The sequence below is a fragment of the Anabrus simplex genome, chromosome 1 (assembly GCF_040414725.1).
Source record: "Anabrus simplex isolate iqAnaSimp1 chromosome 1, ASM4041472v1, whole genome shotgun sequence".
Classification (NCBI taxonomy): domain Eukaryota; kingdom Metazoa; phylum Arthropoda; class Insecta; order Orthoptera; family Tettigoniidae; genus Anabrus; species Anabrus simplex.
In genome coordinates this window covers 432825852-432846462 of record NC_090265.1, presented here as the reverse complement: position 1 = coordinate 432846462, position 20611 = coordinate 432825852, and the positions used below count along the sequence as shown (strand labels likewise).

The window sequence follows — 20611 nt, the reverse complement described above, 5'->3', positions numbered from 1 at the left end:
TTGATAAAATACCTCAAACATTGTGCCCCGACTCTTTTGAACCCCATTCTTAGAGATATTTTTTACACCCTTGGGTTATCACTGTGTGCTGAGTGTTGAAATTGAAGGCTGGTTTGATCATCAACAGCTCCGCCATCAGCTGCCATAGATGGCGTAAGCGTCACTGGAAAGATATACTAGGAAAGTGAGGAGTGAGGTAGTTTGCTATTGCTTTTCTCGCCGAGCCAGTAGTTGCTATTACGTATCAGTCTATCAAGTCAACTGAAATGCGCGTACCGGGCGAGTTGGCCGTGCGGTTAGGGGCGCGCAGCTGTGAGGGTGCATTCGGGAGATAGTGGATTCGAATCCCACTGTCGACAGCCCTGAAGTTGGTTTTCCGTGGTTTCCCATTTTCACATCAGGCAAATGCTGGGGCTGTACCTTAATTAAGGCCACGAACGCTTCCTTCCCACTCCTAGCCCTTTCCTATCCCATCGTCGCCATAAGACCTGTCTGTGTCGGTGCGACGTAAAGCCACTAGCAAACAAACAAAAATGCGCGCACTAACCGACCCTATGAGCGATATTTTCGCACAGTTCATAACAGGGACTGGCTGCATAATGAATCGTATTACTCATACCTGTCACTTTCAAGTTGTCAAAACCAAGGAAACAAGTCAATGAAAGTAACAAATTTCATCTATCCCATACCGGAAAACATAGTGCCCTGTAAATACTGGGTCTCGCCAGCAAGGGCATTAGGTTATTACAGTCAAGACTAAATTATTGTTAGAGCACAGAGTGGGAATAATGAAAGTATCATTAAAATAAACGAATGAGTTTGGTATTTATCTTGATCAAGTGACTAAATCTCACTTTCACTCATTTGTTAGAATCTAATCTGATAAGCCTTCGAGTAGACAGCGTTCTTCGACGCGTCGCGCTCTGCAGTTAATTAAACTCTATTATCCATCATTTCCTTCAGACAATGCCCATACAGTCTTTAAAATAATTTGCATATTGGTTTGCAGTAGCTAAATTAGCGAACTCAATCAAATAACAAATAGTGTTAGAAATCAGAATTCTCCTATCACAATAGTATTCCCTGAACAGGGAAGGCAAACAACCTGTTCAACCATTTATAAAAGTGGTCACAGAAAATAAAATTACAAGGTGCTAGAATACATTTCATGCTTGTAAATATTTTTAACCCATTTGCACCCAGCTGCTATGTTCACTGACGTTGATAGGCATCCGCCAACTTTCTGGTGTGCAGTTTTGGTGTCAAAGACTGGACTCAAAATGCCTTCAGCAAGACTGTTTCAAAATGCCACGAACAAGTCTGAAATTGCCTTATCTGCAACGAATAAGGTATTGTAATAATGAGAAGAATAAAAGAAAAAGGAGAAGCCATATTTTATCGAGTTAACACTCAACCACTCTTCTTTATTCTTTCTTTCTACACTTCTTTACCTAAAGAAGAAATAATAATAAAAGAAAAACAAGGAGCCTTATTTGACCGAGTAAGCCCTCATCGACTGTTCTTTCTGTCTTTCTTCATCGCTTTTCTTAAGAAGGAAAACTAATAGGTCATATTTGATTCAGTAAACCCTCGGCCATTATTCTTTTCTTTTCCCCTCGCTTTTCTTAAAATGGAAGAAGGAGGGAAGAAGGATCGAGTAAGTCCTCAGCAACTGTTGTTTTACTTTCTTTTACCACTACTTTTCCTAATACAGAAGAAGAAAAGGATGAGAAAAGAAGAACATAAGAAGCCATAATCGATCCAGTAAGCCCTCAGCAACTGCTCTAGTTCTTTCTTTCTCCTCTGTTTTTCCTGAAACAGAAGAAGAAGGAAAGAGGAGGAAGAAGCATAAAAGAAGATAGGAGCCGTATTAGATCGAGTAAACCCTCAGCCATTGTTGTTTTTCTTCCTTTCTCCACGGCTTTTCCAATACTCTAATGGGCTAACGGATGCGGACAAGCACGTTCATGGATATTTACCCCGTAAGGCAGAGCGCGTACCAATCCACTTACGGTTGCATCTGGGTTAATTTTCTTCCACACAACAATGAACTTAATATTTTTTTTTTCTTTCTTTCATCAGGACTCGATTTTGGTATCACCATCTAGCATGCCCGTAGTTCTGAAAAAGAAAACAGTAGCTATAGGATAATTCTGGTACTACTTTACACGTTTAGCCTTCTTGCTCGTTCATGTGCTTGTTACGTGTAACATTTTTTTAACTACCATCTTTTATTTGAGGCACCCAGAATCAAAAGTTCTTAAGTCGACGTTTTAGAGAAATACAATCAGGCTGCATCTTTCTTAGGTGCGTTTTCAGAAAGTTTATGTGTACTAAGTACTTCGCATTCCCAGGGTATTTTTCGTGTCTATTGATAGAATCTTTGATGATATAGAGGAAAATAAGGAGGAAGAAAAGGAGAAGAGGCCAAAAGATAAATTCCAAGCCCTTTCTACATGGGTGTGTCTGATTTAAGAACCTTCTCTGTACACAGGTATCCCATCGATGTTGTTTACGTAAAACTCCCACTCACCGATAGTGGGGACATTTCTGGAAATCCAGCTGTCGACATCCCTGATTTCAAAGCTGGCTATGACCAAATCCTGTTGAGAATTATTTCTTGCAATCCGGGATGTGTGATTTACACGAGGATGTGCACCTGAAGCTCGTCATACAATGCTGTTCTTACTTCATCGCACCCGATCAGTCTTGAAGAGAGGCGTTAGCTTGCAAGCCTTACAGTAGGAATATGATGCACAATAGACATTGGGCAGGTTTCAACCGGTAAAGAAGGCAAAGTGTGATGATGTTCGTTTCCTACTGGAATAAATTGCTCTATCCGAGGTAGACACGATACTGTTTGGAAGTGAATTGGAAGGAGATATTGAACAGATGGAATGAAGTTATAAATGTTTGATGCTGACGGAAGAAAATACATTTTATAACATGATCTTGCACTGATGCCGTTGATGGTGGTGGATGCATGCCAAAGCATCTCCATCTTCAAAAATGGCCATCAAGTTTGATAGTGGTTATCTCTATGTCCGGCCGCCTTTGCCCCAAGGAATTAACTTGGTACTCATTTTTTGTGTAGGCCGAGTGAATCTCCGCGTCTCCCATTTTTTTCCATTTCCTGGCGGGAAATCTAATCCACGTATTTCCACGTGAACCGAGCACGCCTTTAAGACCTCGGCTAGGCAGGCCCTTACAGCTGGAATTATTTCTAATGTAAAAAAACAAAAAAAACAAAAAAAGCTAAAGATTAGAGGCAGTTAACTAAGGTGACTTGAAGGACTTTTCACTCGTTTTATGTAAAAGTTGTAAATTGCAATTTAAAAAAATGGTCCCACGTGTTGCGTGGCTCAGGTGCAAACAATAATTGAGGCACGTCGCCGAACAACGCTGTATAGTACATTTCTGGTCAAGTTGAGTTTATGTCCGAAATCTGATGTATAGAGCATTCTGTGCGCACCGAACCAAGCTAGGAAGTTATTTACAACCACCTTGTTGCGAGCCTATAAGTTTGGCGCCAGGTGTAACAACACTGTATGGCTACTGTGGAGTCTACAACATGACGAGCGCGGGAGATGCTGTGTTGTGTCCTAGTAGTGTAAACCGACTGGACAGATCAAGGAAACGTAAAGTGAAGGGAAGGATATTAAGCACAAAACACTGAGAAATCAGGGAAAGGCATATATAAGTCGATGTGGGAAGAATATCCCTGCCAAACAGCCGCCAAACCAAGAAGGTGGAAGAGCGCTGTATGGTTTCTCAAGTGATGGTTCCTATACAGTGGAATACGTGATGGGGGAAGCATCTCTGTACAAACCATTCACTGACTGAACTCCAACAAACTGATTTTAAGGATTTAATTGAGGTCGAAGTATCCATAAACCGAGACTGTGGTCTAAAAATCACGAAAGTTATGTAGTTAAAATTGTCCGGTGATGACTCAGCTGCAATGAGTGCTCATGAGTCCCATAACCTTCTTCGTCCATGGATAAAATATGCTGTATTAAACACGTCATCAACGGACGTGTTTTAGTAGGTACTCTGCCGCCAGAAACTTCCTACCCTATATGTCCCTAGAAATGTGCAAGTATCTGAGCACAGAATACAAGGACTTTTACAAAAATCTCCTCTCTGAAGACTTGACGTTTGCCCGTGGTTCAAACTGCGATATTCTCGCGTTTCGCCGTTCGCGTTCAACTACCCTTGAAAACAGACATTAATTCTGCTTAGGCTGCACTGTATCCGTGCACCTGTAACTTGTTGGGACATGACTGTCATTACAGCATCTCATCGTACAAGCTATTGCAACTGTAGTGAATTGCAGAAACACAATGCGGCCTGTCTACGAACCCAATGACTTACCTGCGTGTGGCTTGATGGGACAGGTGACCAGTGGAACAACAGAACAAGGATCAATCGTTTTAACATCTTCTACCTGACAGTTGATCTGGAACTCTGTTTTAACACAGGGGCATCATAGGGAAGATTTGAATGGTTACTGAACTCTGAATTAGGATTAACGTACTTTTAAAACCCAAGAAAGAAATACTGTACCATATTTCGACTTCATTTTTGTTATAATCATGGTTTTGAGGACGACGGAATCATATCATAACCGCAGTTATGTCAGTTTATGATTTAACCAGGATGAGACGACCCAACATCATTATGTGAAGTGGGCAGAGACTGATTGCGTGCATTCCAGTTTGTGCTATGATAATTAGGATCCACTAACGTGACGGGGGAAATGTTGCCTTTTCCCAGTGTGACAAGTCATATGCCGCTAATTATTATTTATCTCGCGATGTATGAGGACAGTGAATTGTCTCCTTAATACCCTGCTTCCATGAATTTGCAGAACTGGATATGAACATTGATTCAATTAACAACACTTATTTTGCATTCTTTACATCTCTTTTCCTCTTTGTCTTCAATTTAATAAAAGCACTTGTTTGATATACTAATACATTTAACAGAATAACAATTTTACCAAACTAAGACTTTTTCATTTTTCACAATTTTGAACATTTTTATTAATCTATACTCAACAATCCGCTTTCAGCTTTTTCTTGTTAGATACAGTTTTTTTTTTTACAATATTTTTTGTCTGTCTCTTGGCCCAGGACATAACAAAATGTAGCTTGCACTGAAGTCTCATACTCATTCATTGCTGTAACAATTCAGAAGCTCCTGAGGTATGGGTGGTGCTGAGAGCACAGCTAGTGTAGGTATCTGGATACTGTGAAAGGTGCTACTCATAGTGTCAGCCTAGATGCAATAGCACTTTCTAAATCAGTGAGGAATGCAGTGGTAAACTAACTCGTTTCTCAACTAGCCCACAGTAGTACTCCTCATTATAGTGGTGCCATTGGGTATGACCTTTGGTAGTACTATTTGAGGATCCAACCAAACTCTGGGCTGTTAACTCTACATCGATAATGGTAAGCTGTAAATGACTGACTTATAACAAGTATGATAGATATCTTTGATTTATAACTTCACACTTTATGTACTAATTTTAATAACTAGGATAGAGAATTAACAAAAAGTCCACAGTTGCTTTGTACATGCCTTTTTGTTGCTTCATTTATTTCCCATGATGTTGGTTAATGTTGTGTTTGCTCTGTTCAATTGTCTTTAAATGTAAAAAAAATAATAATTAAATGTTAATATTTAATTTCGTGTGGCTATTTCTATCCGAGTGCAGCCCGTGTAAGGCAGACCCTCCGATGAGGGTGGGCGGCATCGGCGTGTTATTGTGGTGGAGAATAGTGCTATGTGCGGTGTGTGAGTCGCAGGGATGTTGGGGACAGCACAAACACCCAGCCCCTGGGCCAATGGAATCAACCAATGAAGATGAAAATCCCCCTCCCGGCCGGGAATCGAACCCGGGACCCTCTGAACCGAAGGCCAATACGCTGACCATTCAGTCGACAAGACAGACGTTTTAAATGTTTAACCATTTGTATGTTAACCTTGAATCTTTATAGATGTCTTTAAATATCAAAGTATGGTTGTTACGATATGTTATAAAATGATCAAAGAAATTTTGTAATAATGTGAGTGAAACATGTATGAATTGTATTCAATGAATTCTTACAAAAAGTATTGAGTGATATCTCACCTTTGAAATTAACAAGTACTGATATTAAAAACAGGTCTTTGGTTCAGAGCGCACTGGGCTTGATTCTGAGCTGGACCAGGGATTTTAGCTGTGTTCAGTTAATTCCTCTAGTTTGGGGACTTTGTATCAATGTTCATCTTGATGCACATCTTCATTTACAACACATTACACAACCAATCACTACAGAAACATGCAATAGTGAATATTTCCCTATAGACAGAGTTGGTGCCCATCCCAAGTAATTATGAAAAGGACGGGAATAGAGAGAGTGAGAGAGAGGGAGAGAGAATGGTAATATTTAAATTACATTTCTCAAAGACTGTTAAAGAAATTATTATTATTATTATTATTAGGCTATTATTATTATTATTATTATTATTATTATTATTATTATTATTATTATTATTATTATTATTATTATTATTATTATTATTTCTGCTTTCCAGAGTATCAACCTGAATATTTCCCAGAGCATGACAAGAAGAATCTCTCACTTCAACATCCATCACAACAACCTGACCTGACTCAGACAGTGGTTGGTGTGTCTGTACCTTCGTGTTATGAATATCCATACTCGGAGCCTCCCAACAGTAAGCATGGTGGGCTGTCGCGTTCATGCAGTGAACATCACTACGATGTTCCTCATCTAAACAGTCCACCTGGAGGAGGACCTACGACACCATCCACATCGAGTCATTCCATGGATAGCAGCAGCTGTCCAGTCACAGCTACTCCACCAATAGAGACCTGTAGTGACAAACCTTTACACTCTGACTCAAATCATAGCATCAGCAGTTTCTGCTCTTCTGGTGAGTTCAACATCTTTCAATAATCTTAACTTTGCATGACTCATTGGACATACAGTCTCCTGAAGGACTTCATCATTGTTATCCTGGTAAATCTGCATGGTTGGTGTGACAACTCCTCATTCAAATTCCATAGCATTCTTGATGCAGTTTGAATTCACATTATAAGGTAAAATATTTACTGTTATGCAAATGATTTCTAAAGTACGGTATACATTGCTAGGGTATATTTTAACAGCAATGTCTTCAAGAATAATTTCTTCCCTTCTAGCATTAAGGAAATGAAATTTGAATTCCTGTTATATAATGAGTTTGATGGAGATGTGATCTTTTTCATTTCAAAAAATGGACTATTACTGCACCATGCTATAGAATTCAAGGGCATCAATTTTTTATGAAATTATATATTTTTAGCTGGAGTGTGCTTGAAGATAACAGACAGTATTCATACACAGAAACTTGCATTGATTACTCCACTTGTTTATCTGTTCCATTCTTTTTTTTTTCAAGAGCATAATATAACACAGTAGTTATTTATGTATCAAGGGATCAAATCAGAACTTTATCCCTGATGGACAAGTGTTTAAACTCGATCTCCCAGTTGCATAATACGTAGTAGTAGGATAAAGCTCAATTTGATCCCTTGATATCTACAATATTTTATTCTCTTATTCAATTTTACATTTTATTTACATATTTTTAATTTTCAGTATAAATGAAGTGAATGATCAAGGCCTGAGTTTTGGTATCATAACAACAGTTACTTGACCCACTGTGCAATTGTAATGTATTATTCCCTCAGGTATTAAAGAAATTTTTATTCCCTCAAGAATTAATCTGTTGCTTTAGCAATGCAAAGCCAGCAATTATTATTAAACTTTGCACTGCATAAGAGAATAAAATTATTATTTTTACACACAAGGAGGATCAGTTTTCCAGTTTAATGCATTAATGACCCAGAATAGCAGACATGATGGTGTTTTATCTATTAGTGAGTCTTGCTTTGCACAGTTTAAACTTAAATAACTATACTGTCTATCTTCATTGTCTTTTACAATTTTAAAAGAACCAACAACATACATAAAGTATGTTTCCTACAGAAATTTGAAGCTGCAATCATTTTACGTACCAGGTATACAATTTAAAATTCAGAGAAACTGTAACACTTCTAACTATGGTATTTAAGTAGAGAAAAGCAGAAACATGTACTGTATTATTTCAAAATGGATATTCAAGTGCCTCTAGTTCATTATCGTTAATGGTAGGCCCTATAGATGTTGAAGATTTCTGTCACACATAATGGAAATTAGAGAAAACAGACTATCAGGTATTCTAGGAGAAATACACAGAAGAAACAAAAATATAAATTGACACTGTGTTTTTAATTGATTTTTGATGGATGGTTTGGCAATATTTCATTTTAATGATCATATTTAACAATTTTAGATAATATTTTATGTAACTATAAGTCGCAATAGGTCAGTGGCTTGTAGGTTATAAAAGCTAGAGTCCAAATCATGGGCCTCTGAGAGCCCAGGTAAAAACCTATTAGTTCTCCTTTAAGAAAACAACTGTCTGCCTTTGTTTCCCTAGCACTCAGTAGACTATGGGAGGTTTCTGTTTTGATGCCTAGAGTTACACATATTGTCTGTACAGTATATGACCTGATTTGACACTTCTTTATTTCATTTCAACAGTTTGAACTATTCAAAACGTATGGGAAATGAAAGTATCATGAAGATTACTTTCCCTAAATGAATGTATACTTGTAATATCAAAATGTTTGTGTCTTCGTTCACAGCAGCATCACAACCAGATTCAACGTACGATGTTGCTGTTCAGTCTACTACACCAACAACACCCCCAGCATCATTATTACCTGGCATTGACCCAGAGTGTATTGCTTCTGCTACTGTTACATCAGCTGGAGCCAGACTTAGTCTCCCAGAATCAGGAATCTCTCTTAGTGTTCCTGAAGGAGCACTGTCTAGGAATCAGAAGGAGGAAGTATTTGTAGCTGTTTTACGAGAGGATAGACACAGACCCAAACTAGCAGGTAAGCATTTAAAAAAACTGAACAATCCGTTTACATGCTACATGTTTTTTTTCTTATTTGCTCCTTCTTAAACAAACATTCATGACCACCTTCACGAGTTGCTATTACTACATTCAAGGAATTTTCGTTTTCTGGACAAATCTTACGTATTTTCTATAACTAGAAGTTCTATTGCTCAAATTTGTTGATATTTCGAATGTTACTTCAAGCCCAGATGTCAAATATTTTTCTGTTACTCTAAGTTATACAAAACATTATGCTTATGCATTTTGGATTACCCCACATAAGAACTGTTCTGTAATAGGGACCTGAACTTAAGTCGTCTTCTTATACAAGAACAAAGATTCTCTACATTTTTCGCATGACATAGCATGTTAATGGTCATGATCACAATATTGAGTAGCCGCATATCATAGCAGCTTAAAACCCTACCTTAGGCTAATTCACAACCCTCAGCAAAGAATTAGAGAGAAAACAACAAAGGAAAATGATGGACTTCGTGTCAAAGATATGAATTTTTAAGTATCCTTATTAAGGCATAATAAAACTGGTTTTAAAAACAGGGGCTTTTAATAATTGTGATATCTAATAATACAGCTGTAAAATTATAGAAGTAGAGAAAAATTGTGACATTGGTGACAACAATTAAGAAGTAACTCAGTATAGCTAATTTTTTGGTGGATCCAAAGTAGTATGCATGTTTTTCTATACCTCAAATTTTCAATAATTCAAAGTGTCTTAATCTTTTGCAAGCACTTTGAGGTATCAAAGTTTGATGATGATGATGATGATGATGATGATGATGATGATGATGATGATGATGATGATTACATCAGCCTATAATAAAAATAAGTGATTTTCCTCTATTTGACACAAAACAGCATGACCACCTCCATCACTTCACTATTCTGGAAATGAATTACTGTAATTCTTTAATGCAAAAACTGTTATTATTTCTAAATTTTAATATATTACTTCATCACTAAAAAAGGACCATGATATTTACAATGTTTAAGATGGCCAGACGCAACTAAGTCCGGTGGTTATGTGTGGACCAAATAATATTGTCTTCAAGAAACCTCTGGTTCTCAACTTCCATCAGTGTGCTAGTCTTAAGCATGGACCGTGGAGTGTGTCAGTGCTGAGCAGCGACACACCTCCTGAAGAACCTCCTGTGTGGCAGGTAAGTACATCTTTCACACCAAAAATTTTGTTTTGTTTTTTGTAACTGTTCGGTTCTTCAGTCTGCTGAAACTAATTTTGATTAATACATTTATAAACTAGCTGAGAAAGGAAATATATGGTAACAGTATTACACTTGAAAAAGAAATTACTTAATCAAAATAGAATTATTTTTCAAATATAATACTGTTAACCATACATTTCCTTTTCCAGATAGTATATTAATCAAAATTAGTTTTGGCAGACAGAAGAATCTAACAGTTACAGATTAACTCAGTTGAAACTGAAAAGAGATGGCTTCTGATATTACAAAAAAAAAAAAAAATCACACCAATACTTATTCCAGAGTACTCTATTTTGCATACTGTTATCTTCGGTATACAGGATCATCAAAAAAGAACACAGATTTTTTTTTTTTAAATTGCTGCTTCTAGCAGAATGAACATTTTGAGATGATTGTGCTCTCATACTGAAGAGAAAAGAAGGAAGGTTCCTTTTTAACCACTGCTAACAGTTGTTGCTTCACTTTGACCTTGACGGGGTGATGTAACCCTCGCTCTGAATAATATGTCTGCATGTGTGCTGTGTAGCCAGGCCAGTATGATGTGTGCTGCCCAGCAGAAAGCTCATTGCATGCGTTGGTTTGTGAAATTCAAATCAAGTATGCTTGTTCAACTGTAACTGTAGAACAACTCATCAGTGTCACAATGCGTCAGACAAGGATGAGAAGGTCCACCTATCCATTCAACTATCCAAAATCTTCAGTATAAAATTACAACTGTACACCTATAAATTTCAACTTAAGACATCAAATTAAACAAACGATGTTAATATTATTTATTACATTGGGACTAGTTTTGACTCTTGTATTGGGTCATTGGTTAGGTGGACCTTCTCATCCTTGTTGATAGTGATAAATCATCAATATGGACCAATATGAAGTTAATTTCATATGATGATATTGTTTTAAACCAGATACTGTTAACCAATGGATGTGTTAACTGTCATAATTGCAGAATTAGGGGATCCAAACAAGCAAATGCTGTACACAAGTACATTCATGATTCTCTGAAAGTGAACGTGCAGCCAAGTTATTGGCCCCTTCTTCTACAGTACACTGAGAGAACAATTACGTGGCACATTTATCTTGATATATCGAGATGTTTGTTTTCCCTCAGGTACAACAAATTAAACAAAAAACCGTTGTCCATGTTATTTTCATACATGTAGTGGCACTTCTGCATTTCAAAGCAAATGTACGCAATGTACTGAATGCTTAGTTTCTGAATGGCTGGATTGGTAGAAATGGCCCTATTCCCTGGCCACCTAGAAGCCTTGATCTCACTCATTTGGACTACTACTTCTGGTGATAAATTAAGAATGTTGTTTATGGTGGGAATATATGTGATAGTCCATCTCAGACAAAGGATCACAGCTACCATCAGAACTGTCACTCTAGACATGCTCAAGCATACGAGGTAAGAAACTTGATTATCAATTCGTTGTTCTGCCATGCCCCTAATGGGGCACATATACTGTAGACATTTATTAAGATATGAAAGGAAAACCCTCCCATCTTTCCTCTTCAGTTTAAGACCATAATCAACTCAATATGTTAATGTTGCTTGGGGCAGTAATTCTTAATATTTTTTTTTATTTTTTTATTTTTTTTTTTATGACCCTGTATTTCTACTAATTATCATGCACTATAGGATACTTTTCTTTTTCTCTCCAGAAAGTAGTAACACTTGGTGAGGAGACAATCAATACACCAGTGTTTACACAGCTGGACCATGGCCAGGTGTTTCTTGTGTCAGACCAACTGACGCGTTATGTATTAGTCGGAGAATCAGCTGGAGGAGGAGTCACAAAAGCTGTGAAAGCTTTAAGACTAGCAGTATTTGGCCCTTCTCCATTATTGCACCCACAGCCTATGGACTATAATATCAGAGTATACACTGTGGAGGATACTATGGCAGCATTAGAGGTAAGGAAATGGAAAATAACTGGGAATAACATAGTAACATAGTAACATAGTTATAAGTAAACATAACGCCAGCCTCGCATCATTGGATTCACTAGCATGTAAAAGAATTACTGCAGGGCAAAAATTTCAGCCCATCAGCATCTCTGAAAACTGTGAAAGTAGTTAGTAATGTGTAAAATCTATTATGATGATTATTATTATTATTATTATTATTATTATTATTATTATTATTATTATTATTATTATTATTATTATTATTATTATTATTATTATTATGTTTTTGCGAGGGAGTGTGGAAAATCTTTCATAAGACGCTTGTGAGGGTCCACACTCAACAAGTGTGTGGATATTCTTACCCACTAAAAACCACACACCCTTTCCCCACGATGTTTGTCTCCACCCCGGAACCGCTCTCGCATTACTTCAGGATGGTGTCGTACTTAATGCATCCTGTGCTTCTTCTTCCTCCTTCTGCTTTGCTATCTATCATAATCATCGAGATTCTTCTTTTTCTGCCGCAGAATATTTTCTACGTAGACTGCCACCTTATCCCAAGACTCTTAAATTCGCAGCATTACTGACACAATGCCTTTTGGTGTCAGTTCTCCCTGCATAACTTCTAAGCATCTTCTTTGTGGCAGACAATGAACACACACAAAGAAAGTATGTAATGCATCATCGATATCACCAGAGTATATGCACACCGGGTTAGATGCTAGCCCTAGTCTATAGAGAAATTTCTGAAAGTATCCATGACCTGTCAAGGACTGTGTGAGATAGTAGTTCAATTCACCATGATTTCGGCCAACCTGTACACCCAGAGAAGGTATCAGTCCTTTCGTCCATTTCCCTCTAGAATCGTCTTCTCATCTCATTTGCCATTATTGCATTCTATGACTAAGAGCCACAGCCTTTGCCCGTCTCCTTCCTAGCTCTCCTTGTGTGAGCCAAATTCTTGTCTTTCGAAAGCCACGGAGAGCAGCTTTACCAATTGCACACGCATACCGTACACTATCAGAACCTGCAATTCTAGCAGCAGCAGCAGTAGCTCCTATTGACTTGTTGGCTCTTGAAAGGCAAGAAATTCAGCACTGCTTTTTGGCCTTTCCTAGTACTTCACAAAACACGATACACTTGCCTGAGCCAAGAGCATGTCATCGTTTTGACTCTTCAACGTCCATATCTGTGCAAATTATGCATTGTGGATTCATTTTGCATCCTACTGCCTCTTGACAGCTTCCCGCACTTAAAGCAGAGTTTACCTCTGTCCACTCCTTTGCAGTTTTATGCTTGATGCCCATATGATAAACATCTAAAGCACCAACGAACTACGACCCACCTTCTTACTCTGTGGTATAGCTGCCCTACTTTAATTTTGCCTATTTCTAACAGCTTTCGTGCCTCGCTATCTTCTATCTCCACAATGGCGAGTTTTTGCCTCCTGCTGTTCAGATTTGTGATTAAGACCTTCAGTTCTTGATTAGGATTTTCTAAGTCTAATCTTACAGCCTCCTCTACATCAATAATAGTGGTGGCACTGCCCATATCCCGAATTTCCAATGTAGTTCTAGGCGTCAAAACTTTTACTTCACCGTCATGTCCAAAAGAACCTCTAAGTGATTTTTTAAAATTTTCTCTCTTCTCCTTTTTTGTGGCCTTATTAAATTCAAGAAGAACCACTCCAGATATAGTTTTCCTGAACATTCTAATACCAGCGCTACTCTCTTCCGGCTTCACCTTGCTGCAGATATCCTTCACAACATCTGCAAAAGTCTTGCCATTCATTGGTTTGATAAGTACAGCTTCTGGGCGGCTTCTTATAGTTAAACGTTTCCATTGCTCATTCTCTTGAACAGTTTCAGATACTGGTTCAGGTTGAGTACCTTCATCTTCAACTGTCTTCTTCTGCCTCTGTTCCCTCTTCTTCTTACTCTTCTTGGATAATGCCATTTCCCATTTATCCTGTTCTACGTTTCTGTTTGTGGCGCACTGTTCTACCTTCTCTTGAATGGGCAAATCTGTTTGCAGTAATGCTCTAGTTGCTTTCCAAGCTTTTCTGTGTGTAGATCCTGCATCTAGAGCTTCCTCCAATTTCTTTAAACCTTGCTGAATTTCCATTTTTTTCTCTTTTTTTTCTGAATTGCAAGAATACTCTTCAACAGGCCCCTGCCATTTCCAGTTGTTCTTCCTCTTTAACATATCCTCCATTATTTGTTGAGTGATATCAAGCCTCAAATTTGTTTTCTCATTTCGTCCAACAACAACAACAACAACAACAACGACAACAACAACAACAACAATAATAATTACTATTATTACTAATATTATTACTAATATTACCATAATACTATAATACTACAGGGTCTTTATTTATGCTTGGAAGGGACTTTCTCGCTCGACCTTGGCCACCAGTGATGGTTCAGTTGCCGGCTAATGTGCGTGCATATGTATGGCAGAATATGGTACTCAAAATCATTATCATGCATTTTACTCACCATGCTTACAGTTTATGCTCAAAAATCGTTATCATGCATTATCATGCATTTATGATGCATTTTACTGACCATTTTTACAGTTTATGCTGAAAATGTTCCCCATGTGCTGCCAAAATAATCGGCATCTCCTAATGAAGTTTTCGGTTACTATACCACGTTCTTCAGCACTGATGGATGCAATTGCAACTCGTATATTGTCTTTAAGTTCATCTAGTGTGTGAGGGTTGTTCCCATAAACTACATTTTTTAACATTCCCCACAAATAAATATCACATACCGTTAAATCTGGGCTACGAGGGGGCCACAGAATTTTACTTATGATCCTCGTAGCGTGTAACGACCTTTATGTCTATTTTTATTGTTTACTGAACCTGTAGGTTTTAATCTCTTGGCCAGTTGTTTTCTTGTCCGATTGACAGGAATGGGTCTCCCTGGAAATTTCGCTCGAAACTTTTGTCTTGTCCCAGCGCACGATTTTCTGCACTTAATGTAAGTATTGTGCAGATAAACACATTCACGTTACAAATATTTCACATACATTACATCACTATACACAATCGCAATAAAACACTATACAATACGACATACCGTACAGTATGCAGTAGCTTCGTTGAACACCCTACTATCTCGGAGTTCAGCTCTCAACAACTGCAGAGTGCCAGAAACTGCGCACACCAGCGGCCGGTAGCGACCTGTCATCGGCGACCAAGTTCGAGCGATAAACTCCCTTCCAAGCATAAATAAAGACCCTGTATAATTATATATATAATAATAATAATACTACTAATATTACTAATATTATTACTAATTATTATTATTATTTATTACTTTTTTTTGCTATTTGTTTTACGTCGCACCGACACAGATAGGTCTTACGGCGACGATAAGATAGTAGAGGCCTAGGAAGTGGAAGGAAGCGGCCATGGTCTTAATTAGGGTGCAGCCCCGGCATTTGCCTGTTGTGAAAATGGGAAACCACGGAAAACTATCTTCAGGGCTGCCAACAGTGGGGATCGAACCCACTCTCTTCTGATTCCTGGATACCAGCCGCACTTAAGCGACTGCAGCTATCGAGCTCATTATCATCATCATCATTATTATTATTATTATTATTATTATTATTATTATTATTATTATTATTATTATTATTATTATTATTATTATTATTATTCAAGAATATCTCTTCCTCTCTATGCCATGCCATGAAGTTGCATTTACTACTACCCATGATGGCCTCAACAGGTACTGACTGATTTCTGTATGTTTCTCCTGTCAACCTGAGTTATAAGCATAACTTAATTGTTTTATCCTTGTACCATAAGGCCTCAGTATAAAAATATAGCCTTCATAGCTCTTGTCTTTCACAGTACAGTAATTTCAATATCTAGCAGTGTATTCGCCATTAGACAATTAGTTTGTTAATGGTTCTACATCTCAAAGATCAATCAACTAGAATTAGATTTGTGACAGGACTTCTATTATACATCAACTCTATTTCAGGGTGTGCTCCAGATGGAGAAGCGATTAGGTGGATGCCTTCTGGACAAACCCAAAACAATGTTGTTTCAAGATGGAGGAGCTAGTTTATGTCTTAGTATGGAAGATATTGGACCAGGTTGGAAGAGTAAACCCCAGGCTGACTATCAGGTTGGTTATCACAGTTAATTAGTTTGATAGGTATTTGCTGCAATGCCATTGTTTAAAGGTTTAATTTACAACTGAGTAAAAATTCAGATGATAGATATAGAATACCAATGTAAATATTGACCATTTATTAACTGGAATTTTGTGTAATGCAAGATATTCTGAGAAGAGAATGTTTTTGTCTTTATTTGTATTTACATTAAATTTAAAATAGATCTGTGTAAATATTAGTTTCAAGAAAGCAATAATATGGATTTTGATAGATTGATAGTGATAATTTGCAAGACATACAGTATACTGGTTTAGCAGTTTCTTATACAAAACTAGTGAAATGCTCTGTTCTCTTCAGTTCTACTATGGATAATGGATAACTATGTTGTTTAGTTTACTTCTCAATTCAATGAGTATATCCAGATAGGTGTAATACTTCCATGGAACTTATTTTTCTTGAACCTGAATCAACTTGCCCAAAGTAACTCATGGGGCACAGTACTGTTCCAATATACAATTATGATTGAATATTAGAAAGTGATTGTCATTTATTTGTCAGGTTATCCAAAATAAATTTTAGTTCTGGATTAAAATATCCACCACACCGAGGAAACTGGAGCTGGTTCAAGATGATGATTATGATGAATAAAATACCAGTGAAAGTAAGAAGCTAGGATTTGTTTAAGTATGTTTCCCACATGTGAACTGCTCAATGAAAGAAGAAGAGGAGTGCTTTGGTGAAAATATGTCCAATCACTAGCATTTGCATGGGACACATGAATTTTAAATAATGTATATATAGGCTAGTAGAACTCACCCCATAGAGAAGTAAAAACCTGTTAGCACTTCTCACACAGTGATTCTAAGTACTGGTATGTAACTCTGAAGAGAGATAATAGGTAAATAAGGCATGAGGTAAATTTCTATTGATTTTCTCACTGAGCCAGAAATTGTTAATGAGGAAAACATGTAACTTTCCCAGATAAACAGTTATTACACTCATTTAAAATTCCACTGATTAATGGTGACAGCCACTAAAATATCATCATCCATTGATGCCATTATGAAAACAATTTGCAAAACCATGAGAACAACCAACCACCTTCCTTGAGAAAAATCCTCTCTGTGTGTGGGCAAGGGTTCAGTGGAGAAAATCCCCAAGGAAATCCCAGAGACTTTTTCCTTGAAGATTTCCTGTATATGTATGACTACCCTTACATAAAGCCATGGGAAGTCTTGGAAAGTTGCCATATTGGCCTGAATATGATGGGGAATTTTACGCCCTCATGTTTATGTTAAAATTTCCTAATCAAAACCACAGTCGTTATACATGCGCAGCCTAACATTTAAAAATTTTGTCTTATTTCCCACCTGTAGCCTAGTGGCTTGTGCAGAGTGTGTCTCAATACACTTTGCAGCTCAGTTCAAGATCACGAATAAATATTCTTGAGTTGTGATGATTATTTTTTTCAATTCATTTTGTGGCCTGTGATGGGCAAAATTGAGTATAATGCATTCGAGAACTTTAGAGAATGGATACTATCAGTCAAAACCATACTCTCGAGTACAACATAACCTTAAAGGGTCCACCTTTTCAATACAAAAAATGTTATAGTTTATTTATAACATGTATTTGTACTTCAATACGGACAAAAATGAAATTCTTAGGTTTAAATACAACATAACCTTCAAATTTATTTATATGGTACATGACTTACCGTACAAAAGCTTACTACATACGCCAGTGACCATATAACGAGAGTTGATTAAGCAAAACAAAACAAAACAAAACAAAACAAGAAAATGGATTTTGTAATGGTCTGCAAATATACTACACTATTTCCTAGCCAGTAGTCTGTAAAGTCATAACCCTTGTGTTAGAAGAAAGCAGTCAAGGAAGTATTGTTGCTTGTATTTTTCTGAAAGAAAGACATGATCATCAGCTTACTTTAATGACCAGCCAATCGTACAATAGCTGAAGTTTGCACACCAAATGACAGATAATAATATAATACACAGATTTTGTGCCACAAAAAACAGTTATTTCCTTCACCATACTACAATTTTAATCAAATTCGATTAATCATTTAAAGCACAGTGATCAGTTAATCAGACTGTTAGATTAATCAACAACTCAAATATTTAGTGTAGCTACACATTTCTATGGTTAGCCTCTCATTCCTAGTATTTTATAATTAGCATACACTTATGACTAAGTAGAATAATTGTAGTGTAGTTATTTTATCAGTTGGTTTCTTGCTTACATTACTGTCACAAAATCTTTGTGTAGTATACATTATATCCTTCCTCTGACACATATGTGTCTATTTATAGCATATCCTACTTTATATCTGTTGATATTTCCATATTATTCCACATTTCTTTGAAAATATAAAAGAATGGCTGAGGAAGAAAGGACTGTAGGTGTGAGCGTGAGTTAAGGAAGATGAGGGAAGAGATAGCGAGATTGAGGGAGGAAATTATACAGACTTGTAACAGAGGACAGGAATGAAGATAGATCTCCTTCAATTGATGTACAGGATATGGTAGGTAGGGAGGAGATAGGGGAAGAAAGGGGAGAAGTTTTGGAAGACAGGTGGGGTAATGCTTCAAAGCCAAGGAAAATGAGGGCTAAGGGTTTCTTCAGGGAGTTGGCCCAAGAGAGGTACAGTGAGGAATCAGTATGAGTCACTGCAGCTAGATCAGCAGAGGGAAGATGAAGATATCAGGGAAATGTTACAGAAAAGGTGCGAGGCAAGAGGAAAGGAAATGGTAGGAAAGGGAAATGTAGATTAGGGGATAGGAAGAGGGAGGTAGAACAGGGTAGTGAGAAGGGGAGAAGGGAGGAGAAAGTAGGTTCCCCAGGAGCCACAGAAGTTAAAGGAAACCAGAGAGGAGAGGATCTAATAAGGAGGGTAGCGTTCAAGCTTCTGGTCATATTAAGAAAAGGTTAGGTAAAAAAACTGATAGGGAATGTGCCACCTGGGTGACAAACCTACTTGCAGGTAGGTAGGTAGGTAGGTAGGTAGGTAGTGCCTAAAATCAGTAATGTGTATAAAAGTAAACTCATAACTTTTATGGCAGGCTCCTTTTGTTCCATATATTTAATTTTCATGTCCACAATGGTGATGGAGTTTAATTTTTTTACACTTTCATGGAGGATGAATCTAAGAAAAGTCCAAATTATGTTGTGTCATTTGTGAATGACAGTTTGTTCAAGAAGCTTCAGCAGAGCAAGTACCAATACGTTAAGGAGATTATATTCTGTCTGATGTTGCTGGGAAACAAAATAAGACATGATGGAGAGTTACAGTAATTAAAGACTGGGAATCTGCATTAAAACTTTGTTTTCTAAATACTCCAACCACAAAAATTTAAAACTATGTACTAACTTACTGTAATACAAGAGCACAGGAGCTTTGTTAGATTCCCATTTTTGGTGACAACTCTTCCAAATCACCTTGATCCATCTAGAGTTCTACATGTGCCAATAAACTGTAATAAAGTGAAGGATGTAACATTTCCAAGTACAGTACCATTGATTTGTGTCCAAAAAAAAAAAAATGGGTATTTTAAAATTAATGTATTATTATTATTATTATTATTATTATTATAATATCAAGTACCAATGTCAGTTTATTCAGATTTAATATGAAATTGACCTGCACAACCAGTAAAGTAACCTCCAGAGAAAGAGACCATATTTAGCCCTCACAATGTACATTTCAGTAGAGGTTCACATTATTGTGAAATTCACTTGTCATTAAAATCAAGTTTTGTAAGTAATGGACACCAACCATTTGCACAAACAAATTCACCATGTGTATAATAAGTAAAACTTTGAACTTGAATATCTTAAAACAATATTTAGAAGAATGGGCCCTTCGTCCAGCTACCTCCTCAATCAGAGTTACTTAGAAGGTTAAACAGAAAATATTTACAGTTTTCACTTGAACATTTTATTATCGAGCAAGTAAATTTTTTTTAAATGTATTAATGTAGGCCTTAGGCTTCCCCAGCCATCTAGGTAATCTCTAGAGTGGGATTTTGGGTTACTAGACCATGTCAACATTTTAATGAGTACTGTCATTTTACCAGTAAGGCTGGAAAGACTGGCCGAAGATGTCAGCCAAAATTTCTGGGGTAATGTCAGCAAACATTAAAGTTTGACAAGGCCAAACAACCTGGAAACTCATTCTAGATAACAATCCTTTTGACAGCAATTATCTCTTTCTGAGAACAGTCTTCACATGTAGAACCAGTAGTTTTTTATTCATAATTGCTTCTATATTACTCCTTTACTTTTTATGGTCG

General features: G+C 37.1%; 1 protein-coding gene across 4 annotated transcripts in view; it reads left to right on the top strand.

The window, feature by feature from the left end:
- unc-5 overlaps positions 1-20611 on the top strand; it is an 884332-nt gene that overhangs the window by 845683 nt on the left and 18038 nt on the right. For 3 of the 4 annotated variants that reach the window (XM_068226747.1, XM_068226748.1, XM_067135154.2), the window contains 5 exons: positions 6583-6945; positions 8744-8998; positions 10015-10181; positions 11916-12167; positions 16163-16309. In XM_068226747.1, coding sequence (XP_068082848.1) covers positions 6583-6945; positions 8744-8998; positions 10015-10181; positions 11916-12167; positions 16163-16309 — 1184 coding nt within the window. The remainder of the gene's footprint in view (positions 1-6582; positions 6946-8743; positions 8999-10014; positions 10182-11915; positions 12168-16162; positions 16310-20611) is intronic. The other variant, XM_068226745.1, reaches the window with a different exon arrangement.